At 45.8% G+C, this 21,937-nt stretch overlaps 2 protein-coding genes and 1 non-coding gene across 6 annotated transcripts in view; 1 reads left to right on the top strand and 2 right to left on the bottom strand.

The window, feature by feature from the left end:
• The window catches only part of LOC144484092 (uncharacterized), a 407,989-nt gene that overhangs the window by 143,376 nt on the left and 242,676 nt on the right, over window positions 1-21,937 (bottom strand). The gene's annotated exons all lie outside the window — the stretch shown is intronic.
• On the top strand, window positions 4,909-9,100 carry LOC144484101 (uncharacterized). Of its 2 annotated transcripts, none has more exons than XM_078202651.1 (2): window positions 4,909-5,117; window positions 5,877-9,100. In XM_078202651.1, exon 2 carries the CDS (start codon window positions 6,221-6,223, stop codon window positions 6,800-6,802), a length of 582 nt encoding a protein of 193 aa, XP_078058777.1. In that variant the 5' UTR covers window positions 4,909-5,117; window positions 5,877-6,220; the 3' UTR covers window positions 6,803-9,100. The 2 variants fall into 2 exon arrangements, with proteins under 2 accessions (XP_078058777.1, XP_078058778.1); XM_078202652.1 differs by lacking the exon at window positions 4,909-5,117 and adding an exon at window positions 5,460-5,551 and having other exon boundaries at window positions 5,877-9,094.
• trnar-acg (transfer RNA arginine (anticodon ACG)) lies at window positions 18,206-18,278 on the bottom strand. The gene has a single exon. It is a non-coding gene; the product is annotated as a tRNA-Arg (tRNA).

Genomic DNA, 21,937 nt, shown 5'->3' with positions numbered 1-21,937 from the left:
GAGCAGACGCGATGGGCCGAGTGGCCTAATTCTGCTCCTATGTCTTATGGTCTTAAGGAGTCAAATTTTATTAATACTCTGATTAGAAGTAATGCATACTCTACAAGAATTTTTTTAGCATTTGGAAAATCCGGAGGTCGTGAATTATGCTGAAGTTGCAACTCCGTGAATGAAATGATTGGACATATTTGAGGCTCTTGTCCTTTTGTCAAAAATGCCAGAATCCTCAGACACAATAAGATTTTGCATCAATTGGAGGCGTATGCACACACACATCATTTTAAAGTTATTTCAGGACCCCCAATAAGAATGGCCGATAAAACAACTGTATAAACCTGACATGCTGATCAGCAATGGGAAAGAAGTTGCGGCTGTTGATATCACAACAAGAATTGAAGATAACATTAATTCTCTGGAAAAAGCATGGGATGAAAAGGTTAAGAAGTATCAACATCCAACTAAAGAGATGAAACAACTGACAAGTGGCTCTCCTGTGAAGTTTTTTGGGTTTATTATAGGTGCCAGGGAAAATGATATACACAAAATGACCTGATGTTGAAATTCCTCAATATCCAGAAATTTAAATTGTTTGTGGAACAAATCTGCTGACTGGCATTGTTACAGACGGTAAAAATGTTACAGATTTTTACAGACAAATGATGTTGCCTTATTAACCACTTTTAATTCCTTTTTTCTTTTTGTATGTTTTGACATTGTATATGCTGATTTGTATATCTTGATCTTGTTTCTTTTTCTTAATTCATATTTTATTTAATAAAGTTTGCTCTGTAATTTTATAATATATGCAACATCAAAACACATATGAAATGATGAGGGATTTATACCATTCTCAAGAGGTGTGTCTCATTAGCTCTGCATTATCCCGATTGGTTTTATTCTGCAGTTACAAAGGCACTAATTTAATATTTACAATTTTATTTTTTTAGCCCGAGATGGGTCGCCGGCATCGGAGCATCGGGACCCTCCCGATGCATCCTCTGTCAGAACACCGACATGCCCTGCCCCTGAACAAACCTCCCCCCCACCTCCTTGGCAGAGATTCCCCCCCCAAACCAATCACCCCACCCCCCATACAGAGCTCCCCTCTTGACAAGCACCCCCTTGCAAAAGCCCCCCCATCATGTTAAATACCTCTCCAGGTCCCACCACCACACATGCCCCACCCCCTTGGCACTGTCCATGGTGCACTTAGGGCACGCAACCAGGCACTGCTATGATGCCAGGTGGGCATGCCAGTGTGGCATTGCCCAATTTGCACTGCCCAGACATGCCCCCCCATCACCTGGTGGTTTCATTGGCCTCTGATCCCCCCCTCCCCCCTCCCCCCCAGCGTGGTCCAAGCGCCTGGTCCCCGCTGGTGAAGACCAGTAGTGATTCTCGTTGGTGTAATGCCTCACCGGCTGACCGGGGGCGGGAGGGGCAACCGTACCGGACCGAACCCAACAATCATATTGCAATGTAAGCAAATCTATGCAATTAGCCTTCACCCTCTTTCTGGTCACAAAACCATTCACGCCGACAAAACAGGGCCAGGAAGATAGCAATACTTTCGTCTCGCACGCTATCTTCCCGGCTCACCACGCTGATCGAGCGGCGAGTCGAGCCGGTAAGATCGCCCCCTGTATCTTTCTTTCACACTCAGACTGAACAATCAGCCTTATTCTTGAGGCAGATTTGACAGAATATAACGTCTTCTCGCTGATCAAAAGGAAAGAAGAAATTCTTAGTTTAAACAGTTGCTGCTCGCTACACAGATTCCACAAGCATTTAGGTGAATACAGTATCCATTTTGAAATAAAGCTCCAGTCACGATAGAGTTGTGGAACACCTCTGCTCAGTCCACAAGCATGACCCTGACCTTCCGCTTGCCATTAGAATTCACCACCTTGCTCTCACACTCACATTTCTGTCCTCGGCCTGCTGCAATGTTCCGGAGAAGCCCAACACAAGCTGGACGAACAGCCCCTCATCTTCCAATGAGGCACTTTACAGCCTTCTGGACTCAACATTGAGTTCAACAACTTCACACCCTGAACTCTCTCCTCCATTTTGATTTGTTGTTTTTTGCCGAGTGCCAGTCTGTGTCTTGTTTTTGTTCTTTTGCTTCCAGACAGAGCTGTCCTTTATTCTGCCATTAACACTTACTCTGGACCAATGCTTTGTTTCTTTACCACAACCATTACCTCTCCCTTTGCCTTTTGTTCCAGGACATTTTTGCAATTTAATCTCACCCCCCTTCTAACCAATCCCTGACTTTCCCTTTTCTTCTCCCTGACCCTCCCCCCTTTCTCAGCAGCATCAAACCCATCACATTTCTCCCTCTCTTTAGTTCTGAAGTAGAGTTACATTGGACGTGAAACATTAACTCTGTTTCTCTCTCCACAGATGCTGCCAGACCTGCTGCGATTTTCCAGTTCTTTCTGTGTTTATTTCAGAGCTATCTGTAGCGGTAGGAAAAACACTATTTATTATCCAGATAAAATAAATATCCTTCATCAGCTTTTGTGGATCATTTCAGTGGAAATGTGTTCTCCCAGGCTCAAAGAGCATCAGCCCACTGAAAGCAAAGTCATGAGACTGTCCAGTCCAGCAGAAAGAAACCCTCCGACCCTCCCACTTCACCAACTGTCAGAATGAACATGGTTCAGTCCTGGATGTGATTAACAGCAGCAATAACAACAGAACCCAACCCCTGTCATCACTTGTGAACTCGCTGGTGTTTCAGCAGGTGAGATGACTGAGTGAATCCCTTCCCACACACAGAGCAGGTGAATGGTCTCTCCCCAGTGTGAACTCGCTCATGTTTCTGAAGGTGGGATAACCTTCTAAACCTCTTTGTGCAGTGAGAGCAGCTGAACGGTCTCTCCTCAGTGTGCGTATGTTGGTGGGACATCAGTGCCCGAGAACTTTTGAAACCACTCCCACAGTCAGAACATTTAAAGGGTCTCTCCTGGGTGTGGGTGACTTTGTGTTTCAGCAGGGCGGATGACTGAGTGAATCCCTTCCCACACACAGAGCAGGTGAATGGTCTCGCCCCGGTGTGAACTCGCTGGTGTTCCCGCAGGTTGTTTGGCCATTTAAACCTCTTTGTGCAGTGAGAGCAGCTGAACGGTCTCTCCTCAGTGTGAACTCGCTGGTGGGACATCAGATTCTCAGCACGTTTGAAGCCACTCCCACAGTCAGGGCATTTAAAGGGTTTCTCATTGGTGTGAGTGAGATTGTGTTTCATCAGGCTGTGTGACCGAGTGAATCCCTTCCCACACACAGAGCAGGTGAATGGTCTCTCCCCAGTGTGAGCTCGCTGGTGTAGCTGCAGGCTGGATAACTGAGTGAATCCCTTTCCACACTGAGCGCAGGTGAACGGTCTCTCCTCAGTGTGAATGCGCTGGTGGGCCATCAGTTCCCGAGACCTTTTGAAGCCGCTCCCACAGTCAGAGCATTTAAAGGGACTGTCCCGGGTATGAGTGACTTTGTGTCTTAGCAGGTGGGATGAAGCAGTGAATCCCATCCCACACTCAGAGCAGGTAAACGGTCTCTCCCTGGAGTGAACTTGCTGGTGTATTCGCAGGTTGGATGATGTTTTAAACCTCTTTGAGCAGTGAGAGCAGCTGGACGGTCTCTCCTCAGTGTGAATGCGCTGGTGGGACACCAGTTTTCCAGAGCTTTTGAATTCACTCCCACAGTCAGAGCATTTAAAGGGTCTCTCCAGGGTGTGAGTGACTTTATGCCTCAGCAGGAGGGATGAATGAATGAATCCCTTCCCACACACAGAGCAGGTGAATGGCTTCTCCCCAGTGTGACTGCGTCGATGAATTTCCAGCTCAGATGGGGACATGAATCCTTTTCCACAATCCCCACATTTCCACGGTTTCTCCATGGTGTGGGTATCCTTGTATCTTTCGTCATGCATCAATACAACACGGGTACAATCTCCCTGCTCTGAATGCTGCAATGTTTTTTTCAGGCTGTGTAACTGTTGGTTCCACACTCAGTGCACTGGAACACTCTCACTCGGGTGTGTGTATGTGTGTCGGTGCTTTTCCAGCCACACTGATGTTTAAAATCTTCTGAAGCAGACAGAACAGAGAAACATTTCTCCTTCTAGATTCAAAGGTATTCAGGTCCGGATGAATTGAGTGACTCTGTCAGATATTGATGTGAAGTTTGGTTTAAGATTTCCGTCTGTAAACCCTCATCTTCTGATATCCTGTAAAAGAAGTTTACAAATTCACCACTGTCAGAGCAGGACAGAAATTCAGAACAGACAATTCTAGTTTCTATGGAACATTCTCTCCTCTCTCATTCCCCAAAAGCTGTGAATCTCCATCCCACACACTCTCCCTCCATTCTCACTCTGCTGTATCTAATATTCACCCTCCCAATTCTCCTGAAGGTGCTGATTGAGGCTGATTGACAGATCCGTGCTCACGGCTTCCTGCCCTGGACACAGAGAGCTGGAAATCTCCATGCAGGCTGCCAGACAGATATATGTCTATCTGACTGGACTAACAATGTGTGGAATGTCCAGACTGGGGGAACAATGGGTGGGGGCGGGGCTCCCGGGTCCGCGCGCCTGAACCCGGAGACGTCACCGCGGAGCAGAGTGATTGCTATTGGCTGATTCAGGCAGGGCTCCATTGTGCCGTCACAATGACTCAGAGGGGCGTGCCCAGCACACAGTGTCCCATTGGCAGCAATATCACTGGTTACAGAAGCAGCACACTGCGGATTGGACACCAGCTCAGCGCAGCTGGCGGTCAAAGCCCCGCCCACCCCCACGTGGGCCCGCGCTCCGCCCCCTCATTGTTACATGCGGCAGATTGACCAATGGTAACGCCTGGAGGACCGGATGGGCGCTGGTCCTCCAGCCAATCGGAGACCGGGCCCAGTGTTAATGGCTGCGTGAAGCTTCCTTCATTGTTGTTGGTTCTGTTGCTCTCCCTCTGAGTGAAGATTAAGCTTCAGACAGACTCAAACTTCCTCCAGCAACCTCGGTTCGAATCCGAGTCACGGCAGTAACATTTGCACTGTCTCGTCTGTTTACTGATTTAACTTCAGTTTGTTTATTTGGTTTGACCTTAAAAGAGGCAACATCTGTGAGTAAAACACGTTCTTTTCTCCCCCTTTCCATTTCTTTTCTCATTCATAAAATAAAATCCCTACAGTGCAGAAGGAGGCCATTCGGCCCATCAGGTCTGCACCGACCACAATCACATCCAGGCCTTATTCCTGTAACCCCACATATTTACTTTGCTAATCCTCCTGACACTAAGGGGCAATTTATCATGGCCAATCCACCGAACCCGCACATCTTTGGACTTGTGGGAGGAAACCGGAGCACCCGGAGGAAACCCACGCAGACATGGGGAGAACGTGCAAACTCCACACAGACAGTGATCCAAGCCGGGAATTGAACCGGGTCCCTGGTGCTGTGAGGAGTGCGAAACTCTGGGCTTCAATTTTTAACTTCCAAGTCACCACTCGCTGCCAAAATAATAATCCTCCTCACATTCTTCATATCTGTAACCAGGTAATACATACATCATCAATCTGCTCACTTATGTCCAAATGTAAAACTTTAACGTGGTTGTCAGCTTGATGATTTTCAGCTCCCTGTGTCCAGGACAGGAAGCAGTGAGCATGGATCTGTCAATCAGCCTCAATCAGCACCTTCAGGAGAATTGGGAGGGTGCATATTAGATACAGCAGTGTGAGAATGGAGGGAGAGTGTGTGGGATGGAGATTCACAGCTTTTGGGGAATGAGAGAGGAAAGAATGTTCCACAGAAATTAGAATTGGCCTCTAAATTTCTATCCTGTACTGACAATGATACCTTTTGTAAACTCGTTTTACAGGATATTGAAAGAGGAATCACAGGCTGAAATCTCATACATCATGTCCAGATCTAACAGAGTCATATTCCCTGGGACATGAATATCATCGGCTGTTGGATCCAGAAGGAGAAACTGGTCTGTTGATTTGAAAAGATTTCAAATATCAGTGTGATTCGAAAAGCACAAACACACTGCCACAGTCGAGTGAGAGTGTTCCAGTGCACTGTCTAAAGAGCTTTAACCAGTTACACAGCCTGAATAAATATCACACCATTCACAGCGGAGAGAGACTGTATACATGTTCTGTGTGAGGACGAGGCTTCAACTGATTGTCCACCCAAGCGAGAGGCAAGGACACTTGCATCATGGAGAAACCATGGAAATGTGCAGACTGTGGGAAGGGATACAGAGCCCCATCCCTGCTGGAAGCTCATCGGCGCAGCCACACTGGGGAGAGGCCGTTCACCTGCTCTCAGTGTGAGAAGGGATTCACTCAGTTATCCGGCCTGCGGACACACGAGCGAGTTCACACTGGGGAGAGGCCGTACATCTGCTCTCAGTGTGGGAAGGGATTCCCTTGGCCATCTGACCTGCGGACACACGAGCGAGTTCACACAGGGGAGAGGCCATTCACCTGCTCTCAGTGTGGGAAAGGATTCACTTGGTCATCTGACCTGCGGGTACACCAGCGAGTTCACACTGGGGAGAGGCCATTCACCTGCTCTCAGTGTGGGAAGGGATTCACTCGGTCATCTCACCTGCAGTCACACCAGCGAGTTCACACTGGGGAGAGGCCATTCACCTGCTCTCAGTGTGGGAAGGGATTCACTCAATCATCTGACTTGCAGAGACACCAGCGAGTTCACACTGAAGACAGGCCATTCACCTTTGGGAAGGGATTCAGAGTTTCATCCCACCTGTTGAGACACCAACAAGTTCACGAGTGATTCCAGGGGTTGGATTCTGCTGTTGTTGTTTCTGCTCTCAATTACACCCAGAACTGCATTTTGTTCATTCTCACAGTTAGTCATTGAGGAGGGTCGGAGGGTTTCTTTCTGCTGGACTGGCTGGTCTCATGACTTTGCCTCCAGTGGGCTGATGCTCTTTGAGTCTTGTTGCGAATACCTGGTTTCAAATTTCACAAGGATCACAGAGTGACAGGGTGTTAGGAAGTTCAGAGATATTTAGTCAACATTTCTGTTTGAAACCCTCCAAATGCCCATCCAATTTCCTTTGTAATTGTTTATTGTCTCCACTTCCTCCACCCTTGTAGGCAGCGAGTTCCAGCTCATTACCATTCGCTGCATCAAAATATTCTTCCTCGCGTTCCCCCCCTGAATCTCTGACCCGAAACTTTAAATCTGATTCCCCCTCGTCCTTGTCCCTTCAGCTAATGGGAACAGCTTTTCTTTGTCCACCTTATCTAAACCTGTCAGAATCTTGTCCACCTCTATCAAATCTCCCCTCAACCTCCTTTGCTCCAAGAGGAACAACCCCAGCCTGACATCGACAATAAAGAACAAACTAACAGAATATGTTAATACCTGAAATTAAATGGGAATGTTTAATTTCTGTTTTAAAGATATTGTCAATATATTGTCCTGGACAATAAAGGAATTGGAATAACTCACCTTGGGTGTGGTTGAATGGAATACATCAATCTGGTATCCACCTGCAGTCCAGTGAAAGTCTGGAATGTGTAGCTGGAAATCCCTCCCTAACAGCACTGTGGGTGTACTTACACCTCAGGCATTGGAGCAGTTCAAGAAGGCAGTGTTGGGGTTGACCATGGCCGAGGCAGCTACAGACAGCCACATATTCTGTTATAATTGAAGGACTGCAGATTGAATGTGAGGCATTATGGGACTGGACTATTTTGACCACATTCCTGTGACTGCTCAGTTTCTGCAATCACGGACCATTAAAGCTGCTTAGCAGGGCCCCAACAGAGGACCTGGTGAGAATATTTACTCAGAATGAGTTAGAGTGAAATTTATTCCAGGACCGGCTGGTGTTCAGTGGCTGAGATTCCCGAATCTGTGAAAAGGAGGTCTGACCAATCAACAAACAGTGGTAGGTAGTTGGTTAAGAAATTAAAAAGCGTTCTCAGGCATTCTTTAAATTAATTTATCCTAAATTTGTGATAAGAACTATGAGGGATTTGTGACCCAATAGTCGGTGAAGTGACGGTATACTCCAAGTAACACTGGACTGAAAAGTGGGCCTCTGAGAGTAGATTCTAATGGTTATAATCTTACCCAAGCATGGCCAGTGAAAAATCAGAGCTCAAGTGGGGACTGGACAGGTCTCTTACCTGCCATTTGGAAACTAAGAACAAGAAACTTATCGATTAAAATGATTAGAGAATAGAGCCGACGTTTTGAGTCTGGATAACACTTCATAGGAGCTCTTATGAAGGGACATCCAGACTCGAATCATTGGCTCTATTCTCTCTCCGCAGATACTGTCAGACCATGTTCCGGCATTTTCTGTTTTTGTTTCAGATTCCAGCATCCGCAGTATTTCACTTTTACGATAAAATGTTTAATCAAAACAGAGGGAGTGGTGGCAAAAGGGGAAAAAGGATAAGGATGATAAAGTCTGGGTTCTGATTCTCCGAGCCCATGTAGAATAAACAAAATGAGTGAATCAGTTTATAAAGAACAGAAGTTACCCATCCCCAACAAAAACTGATCAAATTAAAATAATTATGTTGAGAAATATAACAAAAACACTTAATAGATGAAGTTTAAAATCAAGTTTGTTTTGTTGTTAGAGAATTTTTTTAAACTTGTGTAAAGTGATGTAATTGTGTGCCAAGTTTTTGCTGCTCACTCCCCACCCCTTTAGGTTCTGTAGAAAAGTTAACCCTTTCAGCAGACAGTTCATTTGTTTTTAAATCGCCTGAAAACTCGTGTCTATTTTAGTTTATAAGTGAAGATTTATGGGAATTGGCTAAGATGGGCTTTTGACATTTTTAAAGTATAAAAAAGTGGTCTTGAGAAGGCAATTTGGCAGAGAGAGGTGGAGGGAGAGATGTTTACAGAGAGGTGTTGAGACCTGTTGGTTTTACAAGTTATCCATGTTTTTGGAGCGGTCACTTCATGTCCTGGTCTGAGAGGGATGGAGAGAAGTCTGTTCAATTGTTAATGTTAAACTTTCTCTATTAACTGTTAATCAACACTCTGTTTTTTATCTTTCTGACTTGTTACGTTTTTAATAATTAATAAACTTTCTGAATTCACAATTTAAAGTATTCTTTCTTGCCATATGGTTAAGTCACTGGAACCTGGTGTGATTTACTATTGGGGAGGTTATTGTAAACAAGAGAACCCTCATAAATCTTAGTTCAAACAAATCAAAGTTCCTACAAATGGAATGCAATCCTTTATTATGAGAGAAAGTGAACATAGAAGTAAAGATGTTCTGCTTCAGTTATACAGAGCGTTGCTGAGACTGCATCTTGAACACTCGGTGCAGTTTTGTCTCCTATTTAAGAAATGATACAAATGCATTGAGAGTGCTTCAGAGGAGGTTTAATAGATTGCTTCCCAATTCTTGACCCTCACAGGATAAATTTTGTCCGATTTTTCTTGTCTTCACCTCTGACAAAGGGTTATCCTGACTCAAAATGTTGTCTCTATTCTCTCTTTACAGATGCTGTCAGACTTGCTGAGATTGTCCAGCATTTTCTGTTTTTGTTTCAGATTCAACAACAGCAGAATTTTGCCTTTATACCAATTCTTGTTGGATGAGGGAATCAAAAATATCGGGTGTAGAACGGGAATGTGGAACTCCACACAAAAAGATCAGCCATGATTTAAATAAATGCTGGAGCCGACTCAAACGGCCAAATGGCCGACTTCTGCTCCGATGTTGAATGTTGGTCACAAATTCCTGAGAATTGTGAAACAAGGCTGGAAGATTCGCCTTGCTTGTGTTAGTGGGAAAATGTCCAGGAGAACCATCACTGTGAAAGACAGTTCTGGGATTAAAGGTTGCCAGACTGGAAAAGGAAATAAACACTCGGGGAGTGAAGAATCACTTTGGGCGAGTTTTTGGAGAAAGAGTGTCAACATTCCAAGGCAGGGTAAAATATATCCATTGAGTGGATATTTGATTGTGTTAAGAGTAAAACGGCAAGGTTAATTTTACAGTTCAAGGGCTATGTTCCCTTCAAAAAGGTGTTTAGTCATTGTTGCCTCCAGTTTGTTAGAGTCAACGCCATCAACTTGAAGCTTTGTCGTGTGATTCTTTACTTACTGGGTTTAGAATTCATTTTTTTAAAAATTGTTGATCGTTACAGAGATCCTAACAGTTCATTTAAAGCCACATGTTTTGATTTCCCATTTGAGCCTGGGGCATCTTTCTGTCTCTCTATTGTTCGTGTCAATGAGAGCCAGGCGACGGAGCTGAGGGCTGAATTTAGCTGAGAATAATGGGGCCTGCGCCCCAGTTGGGAAACTGCCATGGGGATTGCACTAATTGAGGGACAGGAAGGTGCTGGAGGACTGAGTGGGAAATGGGCCTCCAACCAATTGTTATATCAGTCACTCAGAGCTAAAGAGAAACCTGTCTCTTTAAATACACATACAGGGAAGAGGCTGCACTGAAATCTGCCCTTCTAACCTGCACAAAAGCAGGAGGCTGAGATTGACAGGCTGCAGGAGTCCATTCAGCCCATCATGTCCCTGCTATCTCTTTGAAAGGACTCTCTGATTCATCCTACCACTCTGATCTGTCCCCACAGTCCTGCAAATTCTTCCCTTTCAAGTCTTTAACCTTTGGAAAGATTCTATTGAATCTGCTTTCAGGCAGATCAGAACAACTTGCTGTGTCAAAAATATAAAATAAAATCTCATCTCCCCCTCTGGCTCCTTTGCCAATTACCTTTGAGGGATGACTTTCTGTTAAAGAGCCTGCCAACCCCTCTCACCCACGTTCCCTAAAGTGCATCAATCTCATCAGGAAAAGTCCAGAAAAGTCAAATATTTTACTGATAAAAGTTTATTAATGAAACAGAACATGATTAAAACAAACAGAAAATGACTTGAGGATCAAAGACAACCAGAGTAAAAGGATGTTCACAACGTTCTGGACACAAATGGTTTCTCTTTAATTCATCTGTAGCCTGTTCCCTGCCCTCTTTGTGGTAAAAGCAGAATTCTCTGGATAGTAAATTTAAAAAGAAGTTTATTGAATGAAAAAGTTTTACTGAACAACTTTAGGACATTGACTTTTGCAACTTCATGCGGGTGATCGGTCCGTAGAAGCGGAACCCTCTCTGGCTCCTTCTTTCACAGGAATTCTTGTGGAATTCAGCCTTGGGAGTCTGGCTCCTTCTCTCACAGTAATTTCCTTGGAACTCAGCCTCGGGAGTTTTCAGTATTTGGCTCACAAGGAAGACCTTCAGAACCTCTACTTTTATCCACAAAGTGACGATTACCTCACGTCAGAGTTGGGCCTGTTGTATCATGACAATTGGTCAATTTGATCTCCAGATTAATTTAACTGGATCCTCAATTACTGACACCACCACCTCTCATTATCTTAGACAGGAATACAAGAGAATTGGTTCATACTACCCCTTTAGTTGATTCTATACAATCCCTTATTCTCACAGTTTCAAATGTTGAGGCTAATCAGAGCTTGAAGGTCTCTCTCGCCAGGACATTTATCCTCATTGCACATTCTTTACATACACAGCAATTAAACTTTTACAGCAAATAAAACTCAATCTTTTACTAGAACTACTGATTCATTATTCATTGATTAACTATAACTCAATTAAGGCTCATGACTTTCTCATCTGTTAATGACTGGTCGCTAATAAATAGCTCCCAGATGGGGCAGATATTTGAGGGCAAATCAACATCTGGCGTGTGGGAGGCTCCAAGTGCAAGTTGATAGGGATTCAGAACCGGCACATTCCTGTAAGGATGAAGGATAAGTATGGCAAGTTTTGGGAACCTTGGATAACGAGAGATATTGTGAGCCTCGTCAAAGAGAAAAAGGAAGCATTTGTCAAAGCGAGGAGGCTGGGAACACACGAAGCAAGTGTGGAATACAAGGAAAGTAGAAAGAAACTTAAGCAAGGAGTAAGGAGGGCTAAAAGGGGTCACAAAAAAGCATTGGCCAGCAGGATTAAGGAAAATCCCACGGCTTTTTATACATATATAAAGAGCAAGAGAGTAGCCAGGGAGAGGGTCGGCCCACTCAAGGACAAGGGAGGGAATCTATGTGTGGAGCCAGAGGAAATGGGCGAGGTATTAAATGAGTACTTTGCATCAGTATTCACCAAAGAGAACTTGGTGGATGATGAGTCTGGGAAAGGCTGTGTAGATAGTTTGAGTCATGTTGAGATCAAAAAGGAGGAGGTAATGGGGTTCTTGAGAAACATTAAGGTAGACAAGTCCCCAGGGCCTGATGGGATATACCCCAGAATACTGAGAGAGGCAAGGGGGAAATTGCTGGGACCTTGAGAGAAATCTTTGTATCCTCACTGGCTGCAGGGGAGGTCCCAGAGGATTGGAGAATAGCCCATGTTGTTTCTTTCTTTCAGAAGGGTAGCAAGAATAATCCAGGTAATTACAGGCCGGTGAGCCTTACGTCAATGGTAGGGAAATTATTGGAGAGGATGCTTCGAGACAGGATTTATTCCCACTTGGAAATAAGTGAACGTATTAGTGAGAGGCAACATGGTTTTGTGAAGGGGAGGTCGTGTCTCACGAACTTGATCAGGTTTTTCAAGGAAGTGACGAAGATGATTGATGAAGGTAGGGCAGTGGATGTTGTCTACATGGACTTCAGTAAGGCCTTTGACAAGGTCCCTCATGGCAGATTGATGCAGAAGGTGAAGTCGCATGGGATCAGAGGTGAGCGAGCAAGGTGGATACAAAACTGGCTCGGTCAAAGAAGACAGAGGGTAGCTGTGGAAGGGTGCGTTTCTGAATGGAGGGCTGTGACAAGTGGTGTTCCTCAGGGATCAGTGCTGGGACCTTTGCTGTTTGTAATATATACAAATGATTTGGAGGAAAATATAACTGGTTTGATTAGTAAGTTTGCGGACAACACATAGGTTGGAGGATTTGTGGATAGCGATGAGGACCATCAGAGGATACAGCAGCATATAGATCGGTTGGAGACTTGGGCGGAGAGATGGCACATGGAGTTTAATCCAGACAAATGTGAGGTAATGCATTTTGTAAGGTCTAATACAGATAGGAAATATACAGTAAATGGCAGAACCCTTACGAGGATTGATAGGCAAAGGGATCTGGGTGTACAGGTACACAGGTCACTGAAAGTGGCAATGCAGGTGGAGAAGGTAGTCAAGAAGGCATATGGCATGCTTGCCTTCATCGGCCGGGGCATTGAGTTTAATAATTGGCAAGTCATGTTGCAGCTTTATAGAAGCTTAGTTAGGCCACACTTGGAATCTAGTGTTCAATTCTGGTCGCCACACTATCAGAAGGATGTGGAGGCTTTGGAGAGGGTACAGAAAAGATTTACCAGGATGTTGCCTGGTATGGAGGGCATTAGCTATGAGGAGAGGTTGGAGAAACTTTGTTTGTTCTCACTGGAACAACGGAGGTTGAGCGGCGACCTGATAGAAGTCTACAATATTATGAGGGGCATGGACAGAGTGGATAGTCAGAAGCCTTTTCCCAGGGTGGAAGAGTCAATTACTTGGGGGAACAGGTTTAAGGTGCGAAGGGCAACGTTTAAAGGAGAAGTATGAGGCAGATTTTTTACAGAGAGTAGTGGGTGCCTGGAACTCGTTGCCGGGAGAGGTAGTGGAAGCGGATACAGTAGTGACTTTTAAGGGGCGTCTTGACAAATACATGAATAGGATGGGAATAGAGGCATATAGTCCCTGGAAGGGTAGGGGGTTTTAATTTCATCCGGCAGTGCAGTCGGTGCAGGCTTGGAGGGCCAAAGGGCCTGTCCCTGTGCTGTAACATTCTTTGTTCTAAATACAGTAATATTTAATGAACACATTTGGTTCGTACAATGTGGTTGACTCTCAACTGCCCTCTGAACAAGGGCATCTAGGGATGGGCAATAAATGTTGGCCAGCCAGCGACGCCCATGTCCCACAACTGAATAAGGTTAATACAAGATATACTGGTTCGAAAAGACACTTGCTACAAGCCAATAACTTTCCTTCTTACTTGAACTGAGCAATCAACCTTATTCTTGAGCCAGATTTGACAGAATATAATGTCCTCCAACTGATCAAATTCATAGAAGAAATTTTTAGTTTATACAATTCCTGCTGGCAATGCAGCTTCCACAAGCATGTAGGTGAATCCAACATTAATTTTTAAAATAAAGCTCCAGTCACATGTTAGAATTTAACATGGCTTCCTTGACCTTGTTGCTGAGAATGTTTGAAGAGGCAGCAGGGGCACAATGGGTCACACGGCCTCCTTTTGTGCTCTCTGCTCCTCGTTTGCATTTGAAGTGGTAAATATCTGGGACTCACTTCCTACGAGCGGCTGAAGCAGAGATAGTGGAATGTTTCCAAAAGGAGATTGGATGGGAACTTCAGGGAAATAAATCCGCAGGGACACGGAGAGAGAACAGGGCAACAGTTTGATCTAAAGAGAGCCAGCATGGACTCAATGGGCTGAATGGCCCCATTCCCAATCCTAATGCCTGTCTGATCTAAAGAGAGAAATTTCAGCTGCTCCAGTCCCTCCAACTCACTGAAGTCCCTCATCCCTGGAGTCATTCTTGTAAATCTCCTCTGCACCCTCTCTAAGAACTTCACATCTTTCCTAAAGTGTGGGGCCCATGTATAGGGTTCCATTCTCGAGGAATAGAATTGAACAGCAGGGAGGTTCTGTTCAACTTGTTTAGAATCAGGGTTCGGCTACACTGGGAGCACTGTCAACACTTGTGATCTCCATTTAGAAAAAGGAAATAGAGGCACTGGAGAAGGAGCAACAAAGATTCACAAGAATAAACCCAGAACTGAGAGCATTTAACCTTCAGGAAAGGCTGGGGCTGCTTTTCTCTAGAAAAGAGAAGACTGAAGGGTGACCTGATGGAAGTCTTTAAGATTATGAAGGGGTTCAATAATCCAATAGGGATTTCAGTGAGAAACCTCTTTACCAGCGAGTGGTGAGAATGTGGAACTCACTACCACAGCGAGTGGTTGAGGTGAACAGCATGAATACATTGAAGGGGAAGCTGGATACATACATGAGGGAGAGAGGAATAGAAGGATATGCTGATGGGGGGAGATGAAGAGGGGTGGGTGGAGGCTCATGTGGAGTATAAATACTGACACAGACCAATTGGGCCGACTGGCCCGGCCCTGTGCTGTAGACTCAATGGAACAGAGACTAATGTACTTACTGTCGATCTACCTGTAGTGGTAGGAAAAACATTATTTACTCTCCAGGATAAAATAAATGTTCTTCGTCAGTTTGTGTGGGTCATTTCAGTGGAAATGTGCTCTCCCAGGCTCAAAGAGCATCAACCCACTAGAAGCAAAATTGTGAGACCGGCCAGTCCAGCAGAAAGAAACCCTCCGACCCTCCCGCTTCACCAACTGTCAGAATGAACATGGTTCAGTCCTGGATGTGATTAACAGCAGCAATAACAGCAGAATCCAACCGCTGTCATCACTTGTGAACTCGCTGGTGTCTCAGCAGGAGGGATGAACTGGTGAATTTCTTCCCACACACAGCAGTTGTGAATGGACTGGTGGATCATCAGTTCCTGAGAGCTTTTGAAACCATTCCCACAGTCAGAGCATTTAAAGGGTCTCTCCTGGGTGTGAGGGACATTGTGCATCAGCAGCTGGGGTATCGAGTGAATCCTTTCGCACACACAGAGCAGGTGAATGGTCTCTCCCAGTGTGAACTCGCTGGTGTCTCCTCAGTGTGCATGTCCTTCCAAACCTCTTTGTGCAGTGAGAGCAGCTGAACGGTCTCTCCCCAGTGTGAATGTGCTGGTGGTCTATCAGATGCTGAGCAATTTTGAAGCCACTCCCACAGTCAGAGCATTTAAAGGGTCTTTCCTGGGAGTGAGTGACTTTGTGTCTCTGCAGGGTGGATAAGCGAGTGAATCTGTCCCCACACTCGGAGCAGGTGAACGGTCTCTCCCCGCTGTGAACTTGCTGGTGAGTCAGCAGGGTGGATGACTGAGTGAATCCCTTCCCACACTCGGTGCAGGTAAATGGTCTCTCCTCGGTGTGAAGACGCTGGTGTGTCAGCAGGGTGAATGACTGACTGAATCCCTTCCCACACACAGAGCAGATGAACGGTCTCTCCCTGGTGTGAACTCGCTGGTGTCTCTGCAGTGTGGATGACCTCTTAAACCTCTTTGTGCAGAGAGAGCAGCTGAACGGTCTGTCCTCAGTGTGAATGCGCTGGTGGGACACCAGTTCCCCAGAAATTTTGAATTCACTCCCACAGTCCGAGCATTTAAAGGGCCTCTCACTGGTGTGAGTGACTTTGTGACTCAGCAGGTTGGGTAAATTAGTGAATCCCTTCCCACACACAGAGCAGGTGAATGGCCTCTCTCCGGTGTGAACTCGCTGGTGTGTCAGCAGGGCGGATAACTGCGTGAATCCCTTCCCACAGTCAGAGCAAGTGAATGGTCTCTCCCCGGAGTGAACTCGCTGGTGGTTCCGCAGGTTTGATGATGATCTAAATCTCTTTGTGCAGTGAGAGCAGCTGAACGGTCTGTCCTCAGTGTGAATGCGCTGGTGGGACATCAGATCCCGAGAACTTTTGAAGCAACTCTCACAGTCAGAGCATTTAAAGGGTCTCTCATTGGTGTGAGTGACTTTGTGCGTCAGCAGGGCGGATGACCGAAAGAATCCCTTCCCACACACATTGCAGGTGAATGGTCTCTCCCCAGTGTGAATTCGTTGGTGTGCCCGCAGTTCGGAGGACCGAGAGAATCCCTTCCCACACATGGAGCAGCTGAACGGTCTCTCCCCGGTGTGAACTCGCTGATGTCTCCCGCAGTGTGGATGACCATTTAAATTTCATTGTGCAGTGAGAGCAGCTGAACGGTCTCTCCTCACTGTGAATGCGCTGGTGGGACACCAGTTCTCCAGAGCTTTTGAATCCGCTCCCACAGTCAGAGCATTTAAAGGGTCTCTCATTGGTGTGAGTGAGATTGTGACTCAGCAGGTGGGAGAACTTAATGTATCCCTTCCCACACACTGAGCAAGTGAAGGGTCTCTCCCGAGTGTGACTGCGTTGATGAATTTCCAAATCACAGGGCAACATGAATCCTTGTCCACAATCGTCACATTTCCACAGTTTCTCCATGATGCGGGTGTCCTTGTGACTCTCCAGGTTTGATGATCAGTTGAATCCTTGTCCACACAGAACACGTGTACGATCTCTCTTCACTGTAAACGGTGCAATGTTGTTTCAGCCTGTGTAACCGGTTAAAGCTCTTTCCACTATCAGTGGACTGGAACACTCTCACTCGGGTGTGTTCCAGTCACACTGATGTTTAAAATCTCCTTAAGCAAACAGATCAGACAAACATTGCTTTTCTAGATTCAAAGGTCGATGATATTCAGGTCCCAATAAATCGAATGACTCTGTCAAATCTTCATGTGGTGTTTAGTTTGAAATTTCTGTCTATAAATCCTCATCTCCTGATATCTATAAAAGGAATTTACAACAGACATCACTGTCAGTACAGGATAGAAATTCAGAACAGACAATTCTAGTTTCTATGGAACATTCTTTCCTCTCTCATTCCCCAAAAGCTGTCAATCTCCATCCCACACACTCTCCCTCAATTCTCACTGCGCTCTCCTGAGTATACAACCTCCCAAGTCTATTGAAGGTGCTGATTCAGGCTGATTAACGGATCCATGCTGACCACTTTCTATATTGGACACAGAGATCTGAAAATCTACGTGTAACGACCGGCCTACACGCTAGAAATTAAAATCTGTGCCATATGTGGGACCGGATAACTGGATTGGGAGAAAGGGAAGGATGTGGGGAAGAATTTTATTTTGGTGCAGAAAGGTCATTACCTGGAACCCGCTGCCTCAGAGGGTTGTGGAAGTGCAAATGATCCATGATTAATCTTCAAGCTGACAGCCACGTTAAAGTTTTACATTTGGCCATAAATGATGTGTGTAATGCACTGTATTACCTGGTTACAGATACATGAAGAATGTGAGGAGGATTTTTATTTAGGCAGCGAGTGGTGACCTGGAAGTTAAAAATTCAACAAGTCCCCAATTTCCCCCAGAATGCAAAAGAAACGCAAAAGCGGAGCAAAGCAAGTGTTTTACTCACAGATGTTGGCCTCTTTTAGGTCAAAAGGAGCTCACAAACTATTTTTCAAATTGACATCGAGCCAGCCAGGAGTTGAACCTGGAATCTTCTGATCCGTAGTCAGACGCGTTATCCATTGCACCACTGGCCCCCACTCTCACAGATGTTGGAGAGCCAGGAGGAAGTTTGAGTCTGTGTCTGAAGCTCAATCTTCATTCAGAGAGAGAGCAGCAGCAGCTTTGCTGGGCAGGAATGAGCAGCTGAACAAGCTCATTGTCCACTTCCGCATTCAGACAATCATAGAATCATAGAAACCCTACAGTGCAGAAGGAGGCCATTTGGCCCATCGAGTCTGCACCGACCACAATCCCACCCAGGCCCTACCCCCACACATTTTACCCACTAATCCCTCAAACCTACACATCTCAGGACTCTAAGGGGCAATTTTTAACCTGGCCAATCAACCTAACCCGCACATCTTTGGACTGTGGGAGGAAACCGGAGCACCCGGAGGAAACCCACGCAGACACGAGGAGAATGTGCAAACTCCACACAGACAGTGACCCGAGCCGGGAATCGAACCCAGGACCCTGGAGCTGTGAAGCAGCAGTGCTAACCACTGTGCTACCGTGCCGCCCATATGGGGGAGCTCTGATTGGCTGGAGGACCAGAGTCCTTCCGGTCCTCCAGAGTTCCCATTGGTCAACATCTCAGGGGTGGGCACTCCACCGCACATGCGCAGCTTCCTCTCTCCCTTGGACATGCGCAGCCCCGGGGCATGGGGGAGTGGACAGATTCAATCTTCCTCCTGTCTCCAACAGTGTTGTGTGTGTGTAGCAGCATTGAATTTGCTGCTGCAAATCATCAACATTTCTTTGCATGTGAAAGCACTGGTTGAAAGAACTGAGCAGTTTTCTCTCCCTTGAGTATTGGTGGTTCAGTGGTAGAATTCTCGCCTGCCCCGCGGGAGGCCTGGGTTCGTATTCCTGGCCAATGCAAAGCCTTAAAAGAGGCCAACATCTGTGAGTGAAACACTTTCTTTTCCTCCCCTTTCCATTTCTTTTCTCATTCTGGGGGAAATTGGGAACTTGCAGCAACTGAAGGGAAAGGAAGTGAATCCAGTCGGTATGTTCCACACATTGTTAGCCCAGTAATTTAGACAAATATCTGTCTGGCAGCCTGCAGGGAGATTTTCAGCTCCCTGTGTCCAGGAGAGGAAGCAGTGAGCATGGATCTGTCAATCAGCCTCAATCAGCACCTTCAGGAGAATTGGGAGGGTGAATATTAGATACAGCAGAGTGAGAATGGAGGGAGAGTGTGTGGAATGGAGATTTACAGCTTTTCGGGAATGAGAGAGGAAAGAATGTTCCAGAGAAACTAGAATTGTCTGTTCTGAATTTCTATCCTGCACTGACATTGATGAATTTTCCAAACTCGTTTACAGGATATCAGAAGGTGAGGATTGACAGACAGAGGATTAAAACAAACGTCACATCAGCATCTGACACCCTCACTCAATTCATCGGACCTGAATATTATCGGCCTTTGAATCTGGAAGGAGAAATGTTTCTCTGTTCTGTCTGCGTCAACAGGCCTTTAATATCAATGTGACTGGAAAAGCACCAAGGCACAGATACACCCGAGTGAGAGTGTTCCAGTGCACTGAGTGTGGAAAGAGCTTTAACCAGTTACACAGCCTGAAAATACATCGCAGCATTCACAGCGGGGAGAGACTGTACCCACGTTCTGTGTGAGATTTAACTGATTGTTTAACCTGGAGAGTCACAAGGACACCCGCACCATGGAGAAACCGTGGAAATGTGGGGACTGTGGGAAGAGATACAGAGCCCCCTGTAAACTGGAAATTCATCGACGCAGTCACACCGGGGAGAGGCCATTCATCTGCTCTGTGTGTGGGAAAGGATTTACGCAGTTATCTAACCTGTCAAAACACAAAGTCACTCACAGCCAGGAGAGACCCTTTAAATGCTCTGACTGTGGGAGTGGTTTCAAAAGCTCTCGGGAACTGATTATCCACCAGCGCATTCACACTGGGGAGAGACCGTTCAGCTGCTCTCACTGCGCAAAGAAATTTAGAGCATCATCCCACCTGCGGATACACCAGCGAGTTCACACTGGGGAGAGACCGTTCACCTGCTCTGTGTGTGGGAAGGGATTCACTCAGTCATCCAGCCTGCAGAACCACAATCTCACTCACACCAATGAGAGACCGTTTAAATGCTCTGACTGTGGGCGTGATTTCAAAAGCTCTCGGGAACTGATGATTCACCAGCGCACTCACACTGGGGAGAGACCGTTCAGCTGCTCTCACTGCTCAAAGAGATTTAGAACATCATCCCACCTGCGGATACACCAGCGAGTTCACACCGGGGAGAGACCATTCACTTGCTGTGTGTGTGGGAAGGGATTCACTCAGTCATCCAGCCTGCGGGCACACCAGCAAGTTCACAAGTGATGACAGGTTGGATTCTGCTGTTATTCCTGCCATTAATCACATCCAGGACTGAACCATGTTTATTCTTATAGTTGGTGAAGTGGAAGGGTAGGAGAGATTCTTTCTGCTGGACTGGCCGATCGCACGACTTTGCTTCCAGTGGGCTAATGCTCTTTGAGCCTGGGAGAGCACATTGCCACTGAAATGATCCACAAAAGCTGATGAAGGACATTTATTTTATCCTGGATAGTAAATAGTGTTTTTCCCCCCACGACAGGTAGATCTGAAATAAATACAGAAAGGACTGGAAAAACGCAGCAGGTCTGGCAGCATCTCTGGAGAGAGAAACAGAGTTAACATTTCACACTACTGGATTGGGAATCAATCTAGTAAATCTCCTCTGAACTGCTTCCATGGTATTTATAAAATGGGGCAGCACGGCAGCACAGTGGTTAGCACTGCTGCATCATAACACCAGGGACCCAGGTTCAATTCCAGCCTGGGTCACTGTCTGTGTGGAGTTTGCACGTTCTCCCCATGTCTGTGTGGGTTTCATCCGGGTGCTCCGGTTTCCTCCCACAGTCCAAAGATGTGCGGGTTAGGTTGATTGGCTATGCTAAATTGACCCTTGTGTGAGGGGGATTAGCAGGGTAAATGTGTGGGGTTATGGGAATAGGGCCTGGGTGGGATGCTGTTTGGTACAGACTCGATGGGCAGAACGGCCTCTGTCTGTACTGCAGGGATCCTACGATCCTTTGTTTAATTGGAGACAAAACTGCACCCAGTGTTCAAGATGCAGTCTCAGCAACGCCCTGTATAACTGAAGCAGAACATCTTTACTTCTATGTTCAATTTCTCTCAGAATAAAGGACAGCATTCCATTTGTGAGAATGGTGATTTATTTGAACTAAGATTTATGGGGGTTCTCTTGTTTACAATAACTCCATAACTGTAAATCACACCAGGTTCCAGTGACTTAACCATGTGGCTAGAAAGAATACTTTAAATGGTGAATTCAGGAAGTTTATTAAAAACGTAACAAGTCAGAAAGATAAAAAAGGAAAGTATCGATTAACAGTAAAAGGAGAAAGCTCAGCTTTAACAATTGAATGTATGAACTTATGAAATGTTATGGGGAGAAGCAGGAACTAGGGATGAGGAGCATATCAGCCATGATCGAATGATTCGATGGGCCGAATGGCCTAATTCTGCTCCAAGATCTTATGAACAGATTTCTCTCTATCCTTTTCAGACCAGGACATGAAGTGATGGCTCCGAAAACATGGATAACTTGTAAAATCAACAGCTCCCAACACCTCTCTGTAGGGCACAGTGGTTTGCACTGCTGCCTCACA

This window comes from Mustelus asterias, unplaced genomic scaffold, assembly GCF_964213995.1.
Source record: "Mustelus asterias unplaced genomic scaffold, sMusAst1.hap1.1 HAP1_SCAFFOLD_92, whole genome shotgun sequence".
NCBI classification, from domain to species: domain Eukaryota; kingdom Metazoa; phylum Chordata; class Chondrichthyes; order Carcharhiniformes; family Triakidae; genus Mustelus; species Mustelus asterias.
The sequence above is the reverse complement of the archived record's forward strand: the minus strand, read 5'-3'. Positions and strand labels throughout refer to the sequence as shown.